We start from the raw sequence: 23,309 nt of genomic DNA, 5'->3' as shown, positions 1-23,309 counted from the left end.
ATAGGATAAATGACCAAAATGGACATAGGATTACTGACCACAATGGACATTGGATACCTCACCACGGTGGAAATCGGATACCTCACCTCTGTGGATATCGGCAGCGCGTGCCCCCATGGCAACCTTCATATTCTGTTGCTCCAAGTTGTCTCCCTTCCAGTTGTTTAACAAATGACAGACGAACAGAGACGCGAACGTTTTCGTGCAGTTGAAGAATCAGCAATAGATAAATTCTGCAAAGCAAGATTGATCAGAACACGAAAATATTAATAAATGTATAAGCCAACTGTTTCTGAAAGAAACTGACAAAAATACGTGGACTTTGGGTCGTATCAATTGAACGACTTTGTAATAAAAATTACATTTCATATCTTCAGTTTATTTTTGAGTATCGTCATTACTGGCAATTTTTCGGTATAATAAACAATTTATGGTCATGGATGCGGGGTGATACTGCAGGTTATTTTCCCCTCAGCCCTCATATGTCCCTTCGGGTAAACAAACCATATCACCTTTCATCCACGGCCATAAATGTATATTACATTGTACATGTATGTAACAAAGAAAAATATCAAAATAAAAATTACATTAGGCACTTGTAGGTTTTGTTTCCCAACTTTCTTTAAACTCAGCGAACCCCCGCAGCATGGTTAGGTTGAACAAGCGTTAAGGTGAAAGGTTAAATTCCCACATTTGACAGAAAGTCTCCACGTCCAATAGACACAGCAACCAACCAACCCAAGAGAGATAACTCGTAACAAATAAATGGTCTGTATATCTTATAGTAAATAGAGCATTATACCAGGTATCACTATAGTATTACACGACTGTAGTATAAGATGTATCACTAGTATTACACGACTGTAGTATAAGATGTATCACTAGTATTACATGACTGTAGTATAAGATGTATCACTAGTATTACATTACTGTAGTATAAGATGTATCACTAGTATTACATTACTGTAGTATAAGATGTATCACTAGTATTACATCACTGTAGTATAAGATGTATCACTAGTATTACATTACTGTAGTATAAGATGTATCACTAGTATACATTACTGTAGTATAAGATGTATCACTAGTATTACACGACTGTAGTATAAGATGTATCACTAGTATTACATTACTGTAGTATAAGATGTATCACTAGTATTACAATACTGTAGTATAAGATGTATCACTAGTATTACACGACTGTAGTATAAGGTGTTTAACTAGTGTATAAGATGTATCACAAGTATTTGTATGACTTCGTTGTTTATCGAGCGTTTTTTTTTAACTTGTATCTTTATTGAGATTGTTTTAACTAGTACATTAAATTAGCGTTTGAACTAGTACCCTTAATTGAGTGTTTGAACTTGTACCCTTAATTGAGTGTTTGAACAAGTATCTTTATTGATAGTGTGAACCATCACTCAATTACGAGAGTGATTTGATTTTTTTTTCATTATTTATTTTTATTTATCCAATTATCCTAATATGTAAACTTGTGCCCGAAAAGTTTTTTTTTTTTTTTTATGTGAAACTTGCCGCTATTTCTTAAAACAAACAAAAGATACAAATTTTCTTGTTTCAATTCTAGATTTGTGGGTGTCATATTTTTAATTTTTTTCAATGTTTTATCTTCGTTTTATTTCACACAGACTTTTTGAACATTAACATATAACGACGATGACACCCCGATGAGTTATTCACATCCACATACACTCTACCAAGCCCCGGCGCGTGATTTCCCATCGTTTTTTCCTCTCCGCCTGGCACGTATCGGAGTTCGGTATAAACTCCCGATAACTTGACACATGTGTGTCCTGTTTATTCTGCCTCACGGTTTCGTTCCGTTTTTTTACCTCACACATACGCGGTAATTTATAGGAACCAAACGTGCCATGCGTCCGGGTCGGAAAAGGACACAGTTTGTCGGTCGGTTGGTGGGCTGACGTCTGCTCCAAAGTTTCCGAGTGTCAGTTCTGGATTGTTTACAGGACTTTAAAGTTGTCAACTGGAACAGAAGCTTATTGGAGGACATCCCGTCACTTTAAAGTAAGTATATTGTATGCTGGTGAAAGTTTGGAGCAGTTTGGGAGAGTTTTTACTTGTTAGCATTCCGATGGGATCAGATAACTGTACACAGCGAGGATAATCCGAGGTTAGGGGGCCCGCCAAGGGGTATTCGAGTGTATCACATTGTCGGTAACATTGTTTACACAGCTGTTACACGTAAAAATGGCTAAGAAATATAATGTTAATGTTGATTATGTAAATATGTCTGAATTATAACCGGTTTATGTACAGACGCGAGAGCCTTCGTCAAGTTAGTGTACTGGGTGAAAGTGAGAGCCGAGTGATGTGTACACGATATCGTCCTCGTGACGAAATGTTATAATGATTGATGTATGGTTCGTTAACACTCGATAGAGCTACTTACACGATTCCTCTTTGATATTTTATTATTATGATATTATTGCCGCCTGAGTCGTACAAGTATTAGGAATTCGGTCCTGTTATCTGTAGAGACCCCACGGTGGCCCCTTTGTCCCATATATCCGTGGTTGGGTGAGCGGTGTAGAGACGGATATAGGCTGCTCGGCTCATATTTACAGACGACGGAGTGTAAACTTTCCTGGGCTAAGTTCATGGCTAAACTTACAAATAGATTTTAAAAAACTACTTCCATATTAGCAGTTTAAGAAACCGTGAGAAGAGGTCTCCCCTTTCCGGACGGGAAGGGAGGGGTCCGGGATTTTTTACACAGTAGCGGAGGTCTGCAATTTATTAATCTCCAGATGTCGGTCCCGGCCACGTGGTGTCCGTATATGTGTACACACACAAACAGGATGCACACGGACTTGTCGAACATTCCTGTCTTGGTACAGCAGTAATTAGTGAGACCATCGTGTGCTGGCCGTGTGGGTGCATGTCCGGCATGCCAGGGGGGAGGGGTGGTCACGGGCCGGGAGGTTGGCGGATGGCACGCGACCCGCCAGCCATGCTCTAGTGATGTGTATACCAGCCCTGAGGTAACCTACTCCATTGACTTGACTTTGCTGCTAAGACGTACAACAGTATATCCGGTCCCTGGGGTGTTATTCAAATGATTCAGTCCAGGGACCTGAAAGTATTTCATTTTAAGTATGTTGGTGTGCTAAAGTTGTCTGTAACCACTAACACCTGTCCAAAGTAAACAGTGTACACTATATAGTCACGTCCCTGTGACGGTAATTATAGGTATTCTAGGAAATGTCCGTATCATGAATTCGAGGCCGGTCGGGACACGAAAACATTCTTCCTCCCTCATTTGTTCAAATAAAGTCAAACATGAATTGCAGAGAAACCAAACAGCTCGTGTCTCTTGTAACTTTTAAAAAATAACTTACGAGTGTGAAATGAATTCCATATTCAACAATCACTCGTTGTGTAACCTCTATATATACCATGTTGTTGTATAGGTGTCGGATATGTAATGTTAGTAAATAATGACGAAAAAGGTTGTCACAATTTTATCATCACAGCATAGTAGATGAGACAAACTAAGAATGAACAGCACAGTGTTGCTAAATCCGAAATTAAATACGGAATGAGGATGTGTTATGTACATACATGTTAATATAAAGGGTACTATATATACACTGGTGTAGTGCTCAATAGTCTAGTCATCAAATAAATACTCAAAATACAAAAATTGATAAAACAAAATCCAAAGATACATCACAGGTACTCGGCTCATTTGTCAATACATTAGTTGTGTATTGGATATATTTATATATGTATCTAAAATCTCACATGTATAACGTGTTATATCGGACTACAGTATGTGTGACATGTGTTGTGTCGGACTACTGTATGTGTGACATGTGTTGTGTCGGACTACTGTATGTGTGACATGTGTTGTGTCGGATTACTGTATGTGTGACATGTGTTGTGTCGGACTACTGTATGTGTGACTTGTGTTGTGTCGGACTACTGTATGTGTGACTTGTGTTGTGTCGGACTACGGTATGTGTGACGTGTGTTGTGTTGGATTACTGTATGTGTGACGTGTGTTGTGTCGGATTACTGTATGTGTGACATGTGTTGTGTCGGACTACTGTATGTGTGACTTGTGTTGTGTCGCACTACTGTATGTGTGACTTGTGTTGTGTCGGACTACGGTATGTGTGACGTGTGTTGTGTCGGATTACTGTATGTGTGACGTAAGTTGTGTCGGATTACTGTATGTGTGACTTGTGTTGTGTTGGACTACTGTATGTGTGACATGTGTTGTGTCGGACTACTGTATGTGTGACATGTGTTGTGTCGGACTACTGTATGTGTGACATGTGTTGTGTCGGACTACTGTATGTGTGACATGTGTTGTGTCGGACTACTGTATGTGTGACGTGTGTTGTGTCGGACTACTGTATGTGTGACTTGTGTTATATCGGACTACTGTATGTGTGACTTGTGTTGTGTCGGACTACTGTATGTGTGACCTGTGTTGTGTCGGACTACTGTATGTGTGACTTGTGTTGTGTCGGACTACTGTATGTGTGACTTGTGTTGTGTCGGACTACTGTATGTGTGACATGTGTTGTGTCGGACTACTGTATGTGTGACATGTGTTGTGTCGGACTACTGTATGTGTGACTTGTGTTGTGTCGGACTACTGTATGTGTGACATGTGTTGTGTCGGACTACTGTATGTGTAACTTGTGTTGTGTCGGACTACTGTATGTGTGACTTGTGTTGTGTCGGACTACTGTATGTGTGACATGTGTTGTGTCGGACTACTGTATGTGTGACATGTGTCGGACTACTGTATGTGTGACGTGTGTTGTGTCGGACTACTGTATGTGTGACGTGTGTTGTGTCGGACTACTGTATGTGTGACATGTGTTGTGTCGGACAACTGTATGTGTTACTTGTGTTGTGTCGTGCTACTGTATGTGTGACATGTGTCGGACTACTGTATGTGTGACATGTGTTGTGTCGGACTACTGTATGTGTGACTTGTGTTGTGTCGGACTACTGTATGTGTGACATGTGTTGTGTCGGACTACTGTATGTGTGACGTGTGTTGTGTCGGACTACTGTATGTGTGACTTGTGTTGTGTCGGACTACTGTATGTGTGACGTGTGTTGTGTCGGACTACTGTATGTGTGACATGTGTTGTGTCGGACTACTGTATGTGTGACTTGTGTTGTGTCGGACTACTGTATGTGTGACATGTGTTGTGTCGGACTACTGTATGTGTGACATGTGTTGTGTTGGACTACTGTATGTGTGACTTGTGTTGTGTCGGACTACTGTATGTGTGACGTGTGTTGTGTCGGACTACTGTATGTGTGACATGTGTCGGACTACGGTATGTGTGACTTGTGTTGTGTCGGACTACTGTATGTGTGACATGTGTTGTGTCAGACTACTGTATGTGTGACGTGTGTTGGGTCGGACTACTGTATGTGTGACGTGTGTTATATCGGACTACTGTATGTGTGACTTGTGTTGTGTCGGACTACTGTATGTGTGACATGTGTCGGACTACTGTATGTGTGACATGTGTTGTGTTGTGTCGGACTACTGTATGTGTGACTTGTGTTGTTTCGGACTACTGTATGTGTGACATGTGTTGGGTCGGACTACTGTATGTATGACATGTGTTGTGTCGGACTACTGTATGTGTGACATGTGTTGTGTCGGATTACTGTATGTGTGACATGTGTTGTGTCGGACTACTGTATGTGTGGCATGTGTTGTGTCAGACTACTGTATGTGTGACTTGTGTTGTGTCGGACTACTGTATGTGTGACTTGTGTTGTGTCGGACTACTGTATGTATGACATGTGTTGGGTCGGACTACTGTATGTGTGACGTGTGTTGTGTCGGATTACTGTATGTGTGACTTGTGTTGTGTCGGACTACTGTATGTGTGACGTGTGTTATATCGGACTACTGTATGTGTGACATGTGTCGGACTACTGTATGTGTGACGTGTGTTGTGTCGGACTACTGTATGTGTGACCTGTGTTGTGTCGGACTACTGTATGTGTTACATGTGTTGTGTCGGACTACTGTATGTGTGACATGTGTTGTGTTAGACTACTGTATGTGTGACATGTGTTGTGTTGGACTACTGTATGTGTGACGTGTGTTGTGTCGGACTACTGTATGTGTGACTTGTGTTGTGTCGGATTACTGTATGTGTGACATGTGTTGTGTCGGACTACTGTTTGTGTGACTTGTGTCGGACTACTGTATGTGTGACTTGTGTTGTGTCCGACTAATGTATGTGTGACATGTGTTGTGTCGGACTACTGTTTGTGTGACTTGTGTCGGACTACTGTATGTGTGACTTGTGTTGTGTCGGACTACTGTATGTGTGACTTGTGTTGTGTCCGACTAATGTATGTGTGACATGTGTTGTGTCGGGCTACTGTATGTGTGACGTGTGTTGTGTCGGACTACTGTATGTGTGACATGTGTTGTGTCGGACTACTGTTTGTGTGACTTGTGTCGGACTACTGTATGTGTGACTTGTGTTGTGTCCGACTAATGTATGTGTGACTTGTGTTGTGTCCGACTAATGTATGTGTGACATGTGTTGTGTCGGGCTACTGTATGTGTGACGTGTGTTGTGTCGGACTACTGTATGTGTGAGATGTGTTGTGTTGGACTACTGTATGTGTGACATGTGTTGTGTTGGACTACTGTATGTGTGACATGTGTTGTGTTGGACTACTGTATGTGTGACATGTGTTGTGTTGGACTACTGTATGTGTGACATGTGTCGGACTTCTGTATGTGTGACGTGTGTTGTGTCGGACTACTGTATGTGTGACTTGTGTCGTACTACTGTATGTGTGACTTGTGTTGTGTCGTACTACTGTATGTGTGACTTGTGTTGTGTCGGACTACTGTATGTGTGGCATGTGTTGTGTCGGACTACTGTATGTGTGACGTGTGTTGTGTCGGACTACTGTTTGTGTGACGTGTGTTATATCCGACTACTGTATGTGTGACGTGTGTTGTGTCGGACTACTGTTTGTGTGACTTGTGTCGGACTACTGTATGTGTGACGTGTGTCGGACTACTGTATGTCATTTTATTTATAAATCATTTAAGCAGGTTTCATAAGTCGTAACTTAAACCATGTAGAAGACAGGCCAACCTTTTTTTCTGTTCTAGTTGAGCAAAATGGAGAAAGGAAAACGGTAGTTATGAAGTTAAAAGTATTTGTTAACTTATACAGATCTCCCAAAGTCATGTCACGCGTCATAATCATCTTATAAATAGAAATATAATGTTCAAAGTCAAAGTACACGTACGCAAGCTTTAAGGTAACTCACCCCCAAATTAGTTTATTCTTTATTAGTTTATTCTTTAATTATGTGATGATTACACGCCGAGTTAATTCATCACGCGAACAAAACCACAAATATAATATAATTATATTAAGTATGTCGTTTTATCAGACATCTACCTGCGACACTTAGGACAGTGTAAGATAAGTTTAATCCCGTATTAGAAAGGCAAAAAGATCGTGGTCCAGTCCGACCAGCGTCTTTGTTGATCATTGCCGAGTTGCTGTGTTTACCAGGAGGGAGGGGTCCTTGTACTTCCTCGCCTGGTATCTCTGACCTGTTACACTGTACCTGTTTAGTCAGCCTGGTTTTACCGGTGTTGTGTATGTCCGGGTCTGGGATTTCCAACCTTTTCCAGAGCCGTCCTTGACAATGTTATGAACCAGTGCACATCTCCCGTAGTAATTAAAAATACTTGTCTTCCATATCGTTGATCCCTATAACAAATAATGCTAAGAGTAAGGATTGATATGTGTACAGCTTTTAACCTTGTACTTCCAGTTGATATTAATTAAGAAAGATACTGTCAAGTGTCAAACGGGAAGTAGATCACGTCTCGAGATCTGTTTTTGAATGGATCCAGGCGACACGCACGAGAGTATATATTTATAGATAAATGTCATTATAATGCAGGCGTGAGCAGCAGGAAGCTATACTCCATGTTCCTGTGTTTTAAGTGGGGTTTATATAATGAGTCCAAAACCTACGCGCGGGTAGGCTAAGTCTTGTACTTCCCACGGAACGTTGTGGGCGATATAACGGACCCCGGATTATTTGTAGGATATTAGGACGCCCTGTCTCTCCGTTTCCAGTCCTGCCAGGTAATGTCAGATTCTCAAATTACTGATTGTATAGACGGGATGAAAATATTTTAATTTTATAGCAAAAACAATGATAAACGAACTTTCAAAGCGTTGCTTCTATTTAAATCTCGTGACGTGTGTCGTCTTTTAGGAGACAATAGTAACACGTGATATGTGTGTCGTCTTTTAGGGGACAGTCGTCACACAACACCTGTGTGTCGTCTTTTAGGGGACAGTCTCGTCGTCTTTTAGGCGACAATCGTCACACAACACCTGTGTTGTCTTTTAGGGGACAGTCGTCATTCAACACCAGTGTGTTGTCTTTTAGGGGACAGTCGTCACACAACACCTGTGTGTCGTCTTTTAGGGGACAGTCGTCACACAACACCAGTGTGTTGTCTTTTAGGGGACAGTAGTCATTCAACACCAGTGTGTTGTCTTTTAGGGGACAGTCGTCACACAACACCTGTGTTGTCTTTTAGGGGACAGTCGTCATTCAACACCAGTGTGTTGTCTTTTAGGGGACAGTCGTCACACAACACCTGTGTGTCGTCTTTTAGGGGACAGTCGTCACACAACACCTGTGTGTCGTCTTTTAGGGGACAGTCTCGTCGTCTTTTAGGCGACAATCGTCACACAACACCTGTGTTGTCTTTTTGGGGACAGTCGTCATTCAACACCAGTGTGTTGTCTTTTAGGGGACAGTCGTCACACAACACCTGTGTGTCGTCTTTTAGGGGACAGTCGTCACACAACACCAGTGTGTTGTCTTTTAGGGGACAGTAGTCATTCAACACCAGTGTGTTGTCTTTTAGGGGACAGTCGTCACACAACACCTGTGTTGTCTTTTAGGGGACAGTCGTCATTCAACACCAGTGTGTTGTCTTTTAGGGGACAGTCGTCACACAACACCTGTGTGTCGTCTTTTAGGGGACAGTCGTCACACAACACCAGTGTGTTGTCTTTTAGGGGACAGTCGTCACACAACACCTGTGTGTCGTCTTTTAGGGGACAGTCGTCACACAACACCAGTGTGTTGTCTTTTAGGGGACAGTAGTCACACAACACCTGTGTTGTCTTTTAGGCGACAGTCGTCACACAACACCTGTGTTGTCTTTTAGGGGACAGTCGTCACTCAACACCTGTGTGTCGTCTTTTATGGGACAGTCGTCACACAACACCTGTGTGTTGTCTTTTAGGGGCCAGTCGTCACACAACACCAGTGTGTTGTCTTTTAGGGGACAGTCGTCACACAACACCAGTGTGTTGTCTTTTAGGGGACAGTCGTCACACAACACCTGTGTGTTGTCTTTTAGGGGACAGTCGTCACACAACACCTGTGTGTTGTCTTTTAGGGGACAGTAGTCACACAACACCTGTGTGTTGTCTTTTAGGGGACAGTCGTCACACAACACCTGTGTGTCGTCTTTTAGGGGACAGTAGTCATTCAACACCAGTGTGTTGTCTTTTAGGGGACAGTCGTCACACAACACCTGTGGGTCGTCTTTTAGGGGACAGTAGTCACACAACACCTGTGTGTCGTGTTTTACTGGACAGTCGTCACGCGTGACATATGTGCCACGTTATAGGATGAGAGAAGAGGAGTAGATGTTTCGTTTCTGTTGTTTTTTGGGGTTTTTTGCTGGGGGGGGGGGGGGGTTGTTTTGACAAATACAAACAACAACAAACGGACACTCTGGAAAAAGTCACAAAGAATTTAAATTTACATCTTTTTATTTCCACACTGTTGTGCGAGTTTTACCCGAATTGTGGAATACCCGGAAGAATGTAATATGGTCAGTGAATTTCCCTCTGTAAACCAGATCTAGCACGTGGTACGATTGCTTCGTGTCTCTGTTGTCGGCAGACCGACTCAGACCTCCGGCAGTCGTGTCGGATTTCCCACATTTAAACTTCCCGGAATCATTAGCATATTCATGTTATCTCCAGTGGTTGAGAATATCAATGCCATATTTTACAATTGTATAGATGTTACGGTTTGAATCGTAGACATGTTTAAACTATAACACAACTGGTTTATAGTAGTGAACTTATGCCGTGGGAGGTGATCAATGACTCTGTTTTCTTTTAACGACTTAACAAGGATATAAGCTAAGGTCGTGATATTTGGCAAATACCATGTTTGGACGAAGCGTACCAAATACCATGTTTGGATGAAGTGTACCAGATATCACGTTTGAACGAGGCATACCTTATTAGTGCTATGACCTTGATTCACTTTCTAGAGGTCAAATGTTTAAACACTAAAGAACAAAAAGATTGATGGTCGTGCCTTTTGGCTGCTTAATAAATTACCCTAAATATCACGTGATGTGGTGAGTTATCCTGAATATCACGTGATGTGGTGAGTTACACTAAATATCACGTGATGTGGTGAGTTACCCTGAATATCACGTGATGTGGTGAGTTACACTAAATATCACGTGGTGTGGTGAGTTACTCTAAATATCACGTGATGTGGTGAGTTACACTGAATATCACGTGATGTGGTGAGTTACACTAAATATCACGTGATGTGGTGAGTTACTCTGAATATCACGTGATGTGGTGAGTTACTCTGAATATCACGTGATGTGGTGAGTTACTCTGAATATCACGTGATGAGTAACCCGGAATATCACGTGATGTGGTGAGTTACCCGGAATATCACGTGATGTGGTGAGTTACCCTGAGTATCACGTGATGTGGCGAGTTACCATGAGTATCACGTGATGTGGCGAAGTACCACTGATTATCACGTGATGTGGTAAGTTACCGCCGGGAATGCGTGATGTGCTGAGTTACCCGGAATATCACGTGATGTGCTGAGTTACCCGGAATATCACGTGATGTGCTGAGTTACCCGGAATATCACGTGATGTGCTGAGTTACCATGAGTATTACGTGATGTCCTGAATTACCTCTTAGGAAAAGAAACCGGATTGCTGTGCCACTACCCGGATTTGTTGTACTCAGCATGTCCACAGAGTGGGTAATTCGTCGTCTGTTTCCTTGTTGTAGTGAACTACAACAAACATGTGTCCGTGATATACATTACTAATCTAGGGGTTTCCCAGGTGGGATCAATTTATAGGCAAATCTGTGTTCGAATGCATTTTAATGACACTCAGAAACGTAGGGTAATAGGAATATCCTACACACATCTTTACAGATCCACACATTATTACAGATCCACACATCATTACAGATCCACACATCATTAAAGATCCACACATCATTACAGATCCACACATCATTACAGATCCACACATCGTTACAGATCCACACATCATTACAGATCCACACATCATTACAGATCCACACATCGTTACATCATTACAGATCCACACATCATTACAGATCCACACATCATTACATCATTACAGATCCACACATTATTACATCATTACAGATCCACACATCATTACACATCCACACATCATTACAGATCCACACATCATTACACATCCACACATCATTACAGATCCACACATCATTACATCATTACAGATCCACACATCATTACATCATTACAGATCCACACATCATTACATCATTACACATCCACACATTATTACAGATCCACACATCATTACATCATTACACATCCACACATTATTACAGATCCACACATCATTACATCATTACAGATCCACACATCATTACATCGTTACAGATCCACACATCAATTACAGATCCACACATCATTACAGATCCACACATCATTACAGATCCACACATTATTACAGATCCACACATCATTACATCATTACAGATCCACACATCATTACAGATCCACACATCATTACAGATCCACACATCATTACATCATTACAGATCCACACATCATTACATCATTACAGATCCACACATCATTACAGATCCACACATCATTACAGATCCACACATCATTACAGATCCACACATCATTACAGATCCACACATCATTACAGATCCACACATCATTACAGATCCACACATCATTACAGATCCACACATTATTACAGATCCACACATTATTACATCATTACAGATCCACACATCATTACAGATCCAAACATCATTACAGATCCACACATCGTTACAGATCCACACATCATTACATCATTACAGATCCACACATCATTACAGATCCACACATCATTACAGATCCACACATCATTACAGATCCACACATCATTACAGATCCACACATCATTACATCATTACAGATCCATACATCATTACAGATCCACACATTGTTACAGATCCACACATTATTACAGATCCACACATTGTTACATCATTACAGATCCACACATCATTACAGATCCAAACATCATTACAGATCCACACATCATTACAGATCCACACATCATTACATCATTACAGATCCATACATCATTACAGATCCACACATTGTTACAGATCCACACATTATTACAGATCCACACATTGTTACATCATTACAGATCCACACATCATTACATCATTACAGATCCACACATCATTACATCATTACAGATCCACACAGCATTACAGATCCACATCATTACAGATCCACACATCATTACAGATCCACACATCATTACAGATCCACACATTATTACAGATCCACACATTATTACAGATCCACACATCATTACAGATCCACACATCATTACAGATCCACACATTGTTACAGATCCACACATCATTACAGATCCACACATCATTACAGATCCACACATCATTACATCATTACAGATCCACACATCATTACATATCCACACATAATTACAGATCCACACATCATTACAGATCCACACATCATTACAGATCCACATCATTACAGATCCACACATCATTACAGATCCACACATCATTACAGATCCACACATCATTACAGATCCACACATCATTACAGATCCACACATCATTACAGATCCACACATCATTACAGATCCACACATCATTACAGATCCACACATATTACAGATCCACACATCATTACATCATTACAGATCCACACATCATTACAGATCCACACATCATTACAGATCCACACATTATTACAGATCCACACATTATTACAGATCCACACATCATTACATCATTACAGATCCACACATCATTACAGATCCACACATTATTACAGATCCACACATCATTACATCATTACACATCCACACATTATTACAGATCCACACATCATTACATCATTACAGACCCACACATCATTACAGATCCACACACCATTACATCATTACATATCCACACATCATTACATATCCACACATTATTACAGATCCACACATTATTACAGATCCATACATCATTACATCATTACAGATCCACACATCATTACAGATCCACACATCATTACAGATCCACACATTATTACAGATCCACACATCATTACAGATCCACACATCATTACATCATTACAGATCCACACATCATTACAGATCCACACATCATTACAGATCCACACATCATTACAGATCCACACATCATTACATCATTACAGATCCACACATCATTACAGATCCACACATCATTACAGATCCACACATCATTACATCATTACACATCCACACATCATTACAGATCCACACATCATTACATCATTACAGATCCACACATCATTACAGATCCACACATCATTACAGATCCACACATCATTAAAGATCCACACATCATTACATCATTACAGACCCACACATCATTACAGATCCACACATCATTACAGATCCACACATCATTACATCATTACAGATCCACACATCATTACAGATCCACACATCATTACATCATTACAGATCCACACATCATTACAGATCCACACATCGTTACAGATCCTCACATCATTATGTTTTGTTGTGTGGATAGTCATGAGGTCACTGGACACATTTGACCGGACGATTCCTGGGTGTAAATGTTAACTTTATTACTGACAAGCAAGTGTGAAATAGGTTCTATCAACTTATTGTTGACCCACATGGAAGCGCGCGAGAGGTTTTATTGTGGAAGGAAACCGGAGTAGCCGGAGAAAACCTTCGTGATTGGTCAGATGATCCCTTACCTTTACACGTCTGATCGGATAATCGAACCGCAGCGGCCTCAGTGAAAGGCAAGTGCGTTACCACTGTGCCACCCGACCATAATTCCTAGGTGGATGCTTGATAGTAAATCTATCAACTGGTGTTGGATCTAACGTAGCGTAAAGGTGGGGTAAACATTTGGCCCCGACTTCAAATTCTTTTATTAATGAACCATAACCACATAAGCCCGACATCTCACGTTTAAGTTAAAGGGCACTACATCTCACGTTAGGTACAGGGTCCGATATATCACGTGTTAGGTACAGGGTCCGATATCTCACGTTAGGTACAGGGTCCGATATCTCACGTGTTAGGTACAGGGCCCGACATTTCACGTTAGGTACAGTTCCCGATATCTCACGTTAGGTACAGGGCCCGATATCTCACGTTAGGTACAGGGTCCGACATCTCACGTTAGGTACAGGGTCCGATATCTCACGTTAGGTACAGAGTCCGATATCTCACGTTAGGTAGAGGGCCCGATATCTCACGTTATGTACAGGGTCCGACATCTCACGTTATGTGCAGGGTCCGACATCTCACGTTAGGTACAGGGTCCGATATCTCACGTTAGGTAGAGGGCCCGATATCTCACGTTAGGTACAGGGTCCGATATCTCACGTTAGGTACAGGGTCCGATATCTCACGTGTTAGGTACAGGGCCCGATATCTCACGTTAGGTACAGGGTCCGATATCTCACGTGTTAGGTACAGGGTCCGATATCTCACGTTAGGTACAGGGTCCGACATCTCACGTGTTAGGTACAGGGCCCGATATCTCACGTTAGGTACAGGGTCCGATATCTCACGTGTTAGGTACAGGGTCCGACATCTCACGTGTTAGGTACAGGGTCCGACATCTCACGTTAGGTACAGGGTCCGACATCTCACGTTAGGAACAGGGTCCGATATCTCACGTTAGATATAGAGCCCGATATCTCACGTTAGATACAGGGTCCGACATCTCACGTTAGATACAGGGTCCGACATCTCACGTTAGGTACAGGGTCCGATATCTCACGTTAGATACAGGGTCCGACATCTCACGTTAGGTACAGGGTCCGACATCTCACGTTAGGTACAGGGTCCGACATCTCACGTTAGGTACAGGGTCCGACATCTCACGTTAGGTACAGGGTCCGACATCTCACGTTAGGTACAGGGTCCGATATCTCACGTGTTAGGTACAGAGCCCGACATCTCACGTTTAAGGTACAGAGCCCGACATCTCACGTTAGGTACAGAACCCGATATCTCACGTTAGGTACAGAACCCGATATCTCACGTTAGGTACAGAACCCGACATCTCACGTTTAAGGTACAGAGCCCGACATCTCACGTTAGGTACAGGGTCCGATATCTCACGTTAGGTACAGGGTCCGATATCTCACGTTAGGTACAGGGCCCGATATCTCACGTTGCTTTACGACATTTTGATATGACGTGGTTTAACTTGTTATATTGTTTATGTTGTAGGTCGAGATGTCGAGTAAGGAGAAGGACCTGGTAGCCCGCCTGCTGAAACAGTCTATCCTATCACTATGTAAAGAGACGGTGTCCTTCCGTCACAACCTCGAGGTGGACGGAATTATCAGCATCACACTTGGAAAACGAGTCCCAACAAATCGTCATTAAAGTCCACGAGTACTTCCAGAAGATTCGGGACGAGTCGACTCTGCCGAACAATGATAGTTTGTGCGACGACGATAGCTCTATAGAACGATACGAGAAACAACCCCGCGTCACCAATATCGTACAAAGAAAGAGCTATTCCGAGACGTTTCGACCCCAGCCGCTGCCAACTGGCGATCCTAGCAACAGGCTTCGTAGTCCAAACTCGGGCAAGTTCACAAAGACTGTACAAAAGACGTGGCCTGATGATTTACCTGCTGTTGCCGACTCTAGTATCCCGCCGTCAGCAGAGGACGACCTCTCGCCACAGGAAGCAACATCAAGCATGTCGTCCAGCAATGACTTCGGGAGTGCACCTGTCGACTCAGAAATAGACGATATGGACGACGATTACGACGAGGATGACAAGAAATGTGATCTACGACAGCAGGCTGGAAGTAGATCTCAAAACTCCGGACACAATGTTCCGATGAGGAAACCAATTGTGCATCGGCTCATGGCACAGAAGCTAGTGGCCAACGCTAGACGGAATCCCAAGATAAATACGACATCGCGGTCGTTAACAAGTGATAACACGAAATCGGCAAATGCCAATATTACGGCGAGTACAACGTCAGTGTCGTCTTTACCGGCCAAAAACATCCGCTGTAAACGGTGTGGGGAAGTGGCATCCGACGGACCGGCGTTCGTCCATCATAATCTCAATGTACACAATGTGTTCACGTGCCAAATTTGCTACAACACCTTTCACATGCAGAAACAACATGAAACGCCACATCCGTTTGCACACGGGTTACAAGCCATACCAATGTTCTCTGTGTTCCGAAAGCTTCACCCGAAAGGACGATATCAAACGGCATCTTATTCGTCACAACTATAGTAAACCTTTCCGCTGTAATCTGTGCGGTAAAGGATACATGGACCGGAAGACAATTAAAACACACATGAGGAAGGAACACTTAAGGAAACTTGTACACGTGTGTCCAACTTGCGGTGAGAGTTTTGACGACGATCAGAAATTCCAGATTCATAAGAAGGACCATCCTGAACTGAAGGTGTTTCAATGTTCTGCGTGTCACTTCACTGGCTCCAATTCTCTCATGTACAACAAACATCTTCTGACCCACGACCCGGCCAGGACCTTCACCTGCTCGGCTTGTGATCTTGACTTCAACGATCCGTTCAAGTACACTAACCACGTGAAGAAACATCGCTATGAAACCAACTTTACATCTTACCATTGCTGTTTCTGTCATCAGATCTGTTCCACCTATGACCAATTCATAAAGCACGAGCATACGCACGCTCAAGCTAAGCGCCACACGTGCACGATTTGTCTGAAACAGTTTAGATATCCTTCAAATCTTCGCGAACATATGGTCACTCACAGTAACTATTTTATGCACGGAGTAAAGGAGGAGATTGGCGCCATCAGCCGCCGCAGTCAGTCACCGGAAGAGGAAAATATTGTACCGAAACAGGAAGTAGGCGCCATGTGCATTGATCAGACGGATGTTGGGTACACGACGGAATTTATGAAGGGAGAGGAAGGCCTCGCTGGTGATAGTTCCAGTCAGTACTGGTGTACGGAGTGTCAGCAGGGCTTCGAGACCGAGGACATACTGACGGAACACATTACGAGAACACATGAGATGTCAATGGACGACACGTCGCCAAATTCTGACGATGGTGAATCGAAATCACACGCAAAGGTCGAGACATGCATATCCGGGGAAACTTACGCGCCAAATTCTGCTCCAACTGATTCGGTGGCATCATCAGGTCATTCAGTTATCCCTGTGGTAGCAACAGATTCGATGCCATTGTTGAACACTATGACCAAACCGTCATCTCGTAAAACGACTGTCAGAGTCAAACTCGGCGATAGCTCGTACCGCAATGTGGTCGTCAAACAGGAGCCTGACTCGGACTCTGACGGGGCGACAGGTGACCTGCGTCGGTCGCCTGATAACATTAGTTCAAGTGTCAGTATCGCGTCGCCACACTCATCCGTGACGTCACCACCCGAACAAATGGACAATGGTCCCGTTTTCCCACAGAACGGCGACCTTGAAAAGAAATTGGTCGTACAGCCATCGCCTATAAAGCTGAACGTACGCTCTCCTGGGTTTGAACGAGTTGTTACGCCTGTTTCTCTCTTCAAAGACGAGGAGTCGTTTACATGCGACGTCTGTAACGACGTGTCGGCTGATTTTGAATCCTACGATAAACATAACAACACGATGCACCGACGCTTCTTGTGCGAGTACTGTGGTAAAACGTTTACGTCCAAACCTAACAGGGACCGACACGTGCGCTACCATACGGGCGAAAGACCTTTCAAGTGTGAACTGTGCACCAAATCCTTCTTCCGGGGTGACGACCTCAAATACCACCGTACCACCAGGCATGCAGAAATCAAGCCTTTCTCTTGTACAAAGTGCGCCATGACCTTCGCTTGGCACAACGACCTTGAGCGCCACCTAAAGACACACAGAAAATAACAAGGAACTTTTTAATGTATAGGAGATTCAAACGAACTTTTCAACTGTGTTCACGCTTGTCCTGATTAATTCCCGATATAAATTAACAGGTGTATATATAAATTAACAGGTGTATATATAAATTAACAGGTGTATATATAAATTAACAGTGATAGCGTTTGTTCCGTGCAATGTCATATAGCGATTGAAGCTCCTTTTTATCGCCGCAATATTCCAGTTTATTTTCGTTATTCAGAGTTGTCTTGTGCTTTCCGGAATTTACTCGCGATGTTCAAAGTTTATTCGCAATATCTACAATTTACTTGTGATTTTCATTATTCGGAGTTAATTCGGAATGTTCATAATTTACTTGCGATGTTTAGAATTATTAGCTATATACAAATTTCACTCCCGATGCTTAGAGTTGACTTGCAATGTTCAGTTTTAACTCGCGCTGTTTATACTGTACTCCGATACAGTTGAGTTACGGTTGGTACAGATGTTTGCGATGTCAAGAATTCACTTACAATATTGAGAGTTTCCTTACGCTGTCAATTTTGTTTTCTTTACCTGAAGTTTGAATTTTTGATTTTATTGTTCATTGTAATATGTTTCAGATAGCGTTTGATCATTTCAGTCCAAAATGTATCGGAGAAAAATCGAGATTTCGAGAAATGCCTTGTAAACCTACACTTCTTGATTCTACCATCCTTTTTATGTGACGTATCCAAAACCTAGAAATTTGCTTCGTAAATAAGAAATACCAAACACATTCATTTAAATACTGACAGCGTCATGTGACATCTAGATACTGACAGCGTCATGTGACATCTAGATTCTGACAGCGTCATGTGACATCTAGATACTGACAGCGTCATGTGACATCTAGATACTGACAGCGTCATGTGACATCTAGATACTGACAGCGTCATGTGACATCTAGATACTGACACCGTCATGTGACATCTAGATACTGACACCGTCATGTGACATCTAGATACTGACACCGTCATGTGACATCTAGATACTGACAGCGTCATGTGGCATCTAGATACTGACAGCGTCATGTGACATCTAGATACTGACAGCGTCATGTGACATCTAGATACTGACAGCGTCATGTGACATCTAGATACTGACACCGTCATGTGACATCTAGATAATGACAGCGTCATGTGACATCTAGATACTGACAGCGTCATGTGACATCTAAATACTGACACCGTCATGTGACATCTAAATACTGACAGCGTCATGTGACATCCAGACACTGACAGTGTCATGTGACATCTAGATACTGACACCGTCATGTGACATTTAGATACTGACAGCGTCATGTGGCATCTAGATACAGCGTCATGTGACATCTAGATACTGACAATGTCATGTGACATCTAAATACTGACAGCGTCATGTGACATCTAGACACTGACAGCGCCATGTGACATCTAAATACTGACACCGTCATGTGACATCTAGACACTGACAGCGCCATGTGACATCCAGACACTGACAGCGCCATGTGACATCTAAATACTGACACCGTCATGTGACATCTAGATACAACGTCATGTGACATCTAGATACTGACAGGGTCATGTGACATCCAGACACTGACAGCGTCATGTGACATCTAGATACTGACAGCGTCATGTGACATCTAGATACAGCGTCATGTGACATCTATATACTGACACCGTCATATAATTTGATTTTGTCTGTAACAAGCATTATAACGTAAAAATGACATCGCCATTCATTTACATTACACTCCGGTATTATTACTGTTATACATAACATAAAAATGTATTCAAGTTAATCCTGAAGTTACATTTTGTTGAACTATTTAGTACCTGTATCGTATTAACGGTGGATTTCCTCTGACGTCTTTATATTCCACTATCATCTGATGGTTGGCTATTCGTCCGTGGTCCGTTCGTCTGTCGCGTGTCTGTAAGCGATCCTTGTTTTTCCTATATCTGTATTTCGTAGATCTTTATTCATATTTCATATGATTTAAGAGTAATCGGACTTTGACTGGTCGGGAAACAATATGGCCGACATGTGGCCATTTTGACAACTGAAGTTTTTGGATCGCAATTTCTTGGATCTCTCTAAGTGGGTTCCTTTTGTATGAGTTAAAGTTTGTTATTTCCCAGAGAACTCTTAATGGATCTCTCAACTTCCGCATTGCTTACCTTGATTTCAATTAAGAGGAAAAGAGTAACTCGACAAAAACATAGAAAAAGATCAGACTTACAAAAATATAGATCATTCAATGGTGGGCGACAAGAACTCTCTGGGATCTCTTGTTGAGGATTTTGTTGAATCGGTTATACGTCTATTTGATGATTTGAATGACTTCTGCAGGTGTCTTATAGAAATGTGAATAATCCGATCGTACGTTTCTTGTTGCTCTATTATTCACGTTTGGGTTGTAGTGTGTTTATAGTTGTCGTGCCTTCCCAATATGTAAACTTTATCAAACTGATATATTCCAGCGTGCCTTACAGAGATGTCACTGACCGATATATATATTGTATATCCACAGTGCCCGGTCTGATATATTCCAGCGTGCCTTACAGAGATGTCCACAATCCGATATATATATTGTATTTCCACAGTGCCCGGAGTTTTTGTAATCAGCCTTGTTTTTCCTGTTTAAGATTTCATTTATACGTATGAACATTTCCATTGTTGACGTGATATACTGACATTGTTGACGTGATATGCTGACATTGTTGACGTGATATACTGACATTCTTGACGTGTATTACTGAGATTGTTTACGTGTATTACTGACATTGTTGACGTGATATACTGACATTGTTGACGTGATATACTGACATTGTTGACGTGATATACTGACATTGTTGACGTGATATACTGACATTGTTGACGGGATATACTGACATTGTTGACGGGATATACTGACATTGTTGACGTGATATACTGACATTGTTGACGTGATATACTGACATTGTTGACGTGATATACTGACATTGTTGACGTGATATACTGACATTGTTGACGTGATCTGCTGACATTGTTGACGTGATATACTGACATTGTTGACGTGATATACCGACATTGTTGACGCGATGTACTGACATTGTTGACGTGATATACCGACATTGTTGACGTGATATACTGACATTGTTGACGTAATATACTGACATTGTTGACGTGATATACTGACATTGTTGACGTGATATACCGAAATTGTTGACGTGATATGCCGACATTGTCGACGTGATATGCTGACATTGCTTGCAGCCAAATAAAATAATGCTTTGGACGATCATACACCATGTTGAGGTTGAGGCAGACTCCCATAGCATACCTAATTTGGAGTATGAATTTGTTACTAAAGATAGCTTTAACCGTGAATATTGCAATATATTATTTACCGGCTATCAATTTACGACAAGGTAAATAATATTTTACTAAAAGATGTTTACTGGAAACGTTGTCTATTTAGAAACTTGATGTTACTCTACCGGAAGTATTGCATGAAATTTTGGTACTTTCCAATGTGAAATTCTTTGCATTTATATGATGTTTCATGACTAAATAGAGGTGACTTGAACGAATGTTATTTAAAAGTTAAGTGTAAAGTGATTTTGGCTATTTTTAGTAACAAAGCTATACCTCAATTGTCGTAAAATTCGGCAAGTTTGCGAACTCTACGCAAGTTGGCGGTTTTTCCCAAACCTGTACCCTTGCAGAGAGTACCCAACAAATTGTTATCAGGGTGATGTGTGCCAACAATAATTGTTTGTATTATGCACGGTTTTCCTTTGCTTGTTGAAGTTTAACATTATATATTAAAATAAAGAACAATTTACCTTACGTTTGTCACTTGTTAGCTCACCTGCTCCGAAGGACCTGTGTGGTTATACTATGGCACTGCGTCTGTCGTCCGTCAACTTTTCATACAAATCGCTACTACATGTTGTCATAAACAACTCAATAGATTTTGACCAAATTTGGTCTGAAGGATCCTTGGGTGAAGGGGAATCAATTTGGCATAAACGACGGGGCTGGTCCGCAGGGGCCTGAGGGGCGGGATCTAATAGGTGAAATACAATATGTTCTTCAGTGTCCTTTTGTAGGAATCTTAGGATTTGGTCGTAATTTGGTCTAAAGCATCCTTGGGTGAAGGGGAACCAATTTTGTGTAAATCAGCTGACAAGAGGTCAAGGTCGATGGTCAAGTTCAGGGTCAAATGTTTCTTTACTCTGGTAAACATTTTTTATTAGTTTGTTATGACACAAAGTGAGTCGGAATAAACATTTAGTCAAGGTCAAATATAGAATAGTTGCTTTTATGAGCTTGAAATTATGAAGAAAAGTTAGTTGGAATTAAACAATGTGTCAACGAAAGAAAAGTAAAGATCTATGGGTCAAAGGTCGGGGGGGGGGGGGGGGGGCTAATTGTTTGTCTTGTCGATAATGAACAATTTGTGATGATATTACATATGTCGAGGTTAAAGGTCAAGGTTACAGAGTCCAAAGGTTGCAGTCATAGGCACTTGTATCTGGTAATTAACACTCCGATCTGCAATCCAATACATCCGCGATATGTACTATACACAGAAGGGTATTCAACTGCCGTTCGAGATCCTCGGAAAACCGTTCGAACACCCTCTGTTAGCCAATCAGACAGCTCCTATTACATGTATAATGTATAGTTTCCTTCCTACTTCCTATCGATTTTTAAATAATAATTTCAAAAATCAACCTAAGCTATGTGAGCAGATAGCGTGTGGATGATTGTGATGGGTGTCGGGGCCTTACCTACCGGTGTTCTAGTTTACTTTGCTTTTTAGCGCTCAAGTCACGAAGTGAGAGTGAGCTTGTGGTTTGGTGCAGAAGTCTCTGTCCGGCATCCGTCGTCCGTCCTTCATTTAATTGTCCTCAAATAAATGACATTGACCGTTCCCAATGGTAACGGGGGTCAAGTATGATAAAACCAAGACTCTT

The 23,309-nt window shown here is 41.8% G+C and overlaps 2 protein-coding genes across 2 annotated transcripts in view; both read left to right on the top strand.

Annotated features, from left to right (window-relative positions):
* The window catches only part of LOC117328693 (fibrillin-2-like), a 66,922-nt gene that overhangs the window by 8,423 nt on the left and 35,190 nt on the right, over positions 1 to 23,309 (top strand). The window lies entirely within an intron of this gene.
* LOC117328694 (gastrula zinc finger protein xFG20-1-like) lies at positions 1,900 to 22,176 on the top strand. Its single transcript, XM_033886182.1, is given in 4 exon segments — positions 1,900 to 2,046; positions 15,686 to 15,811; positions 15,813 to 16,586; positions 16,588 to 22,176. Coding segments are annotated over 3 exon segments (2,652 nt in total). The 5' UTR covers positions 1,900 to 2,046; positions 15,686 to 15,691; the 3' UTR covers positions 18,346 to 22,176.

This window comes from Pecten maximus, chromosome 6 (genome assembly GCF_902652985.1).
Source record: "Pecten maximus chromosome 6, xPecMax1.1, whole genome shotgun sequence".
NCBI classification, from domain to species: domain Eukaryota; kingdom Metazoa; phylum Mollusca; class Bivalvia; order Pectinida; family Pectinidae; genus Pecten; species Pecten maximus.
Note: the sequence above shows the minus strand (reverse complement) of the source record. Positions and strands in the feature narration are given on the sequence as shown.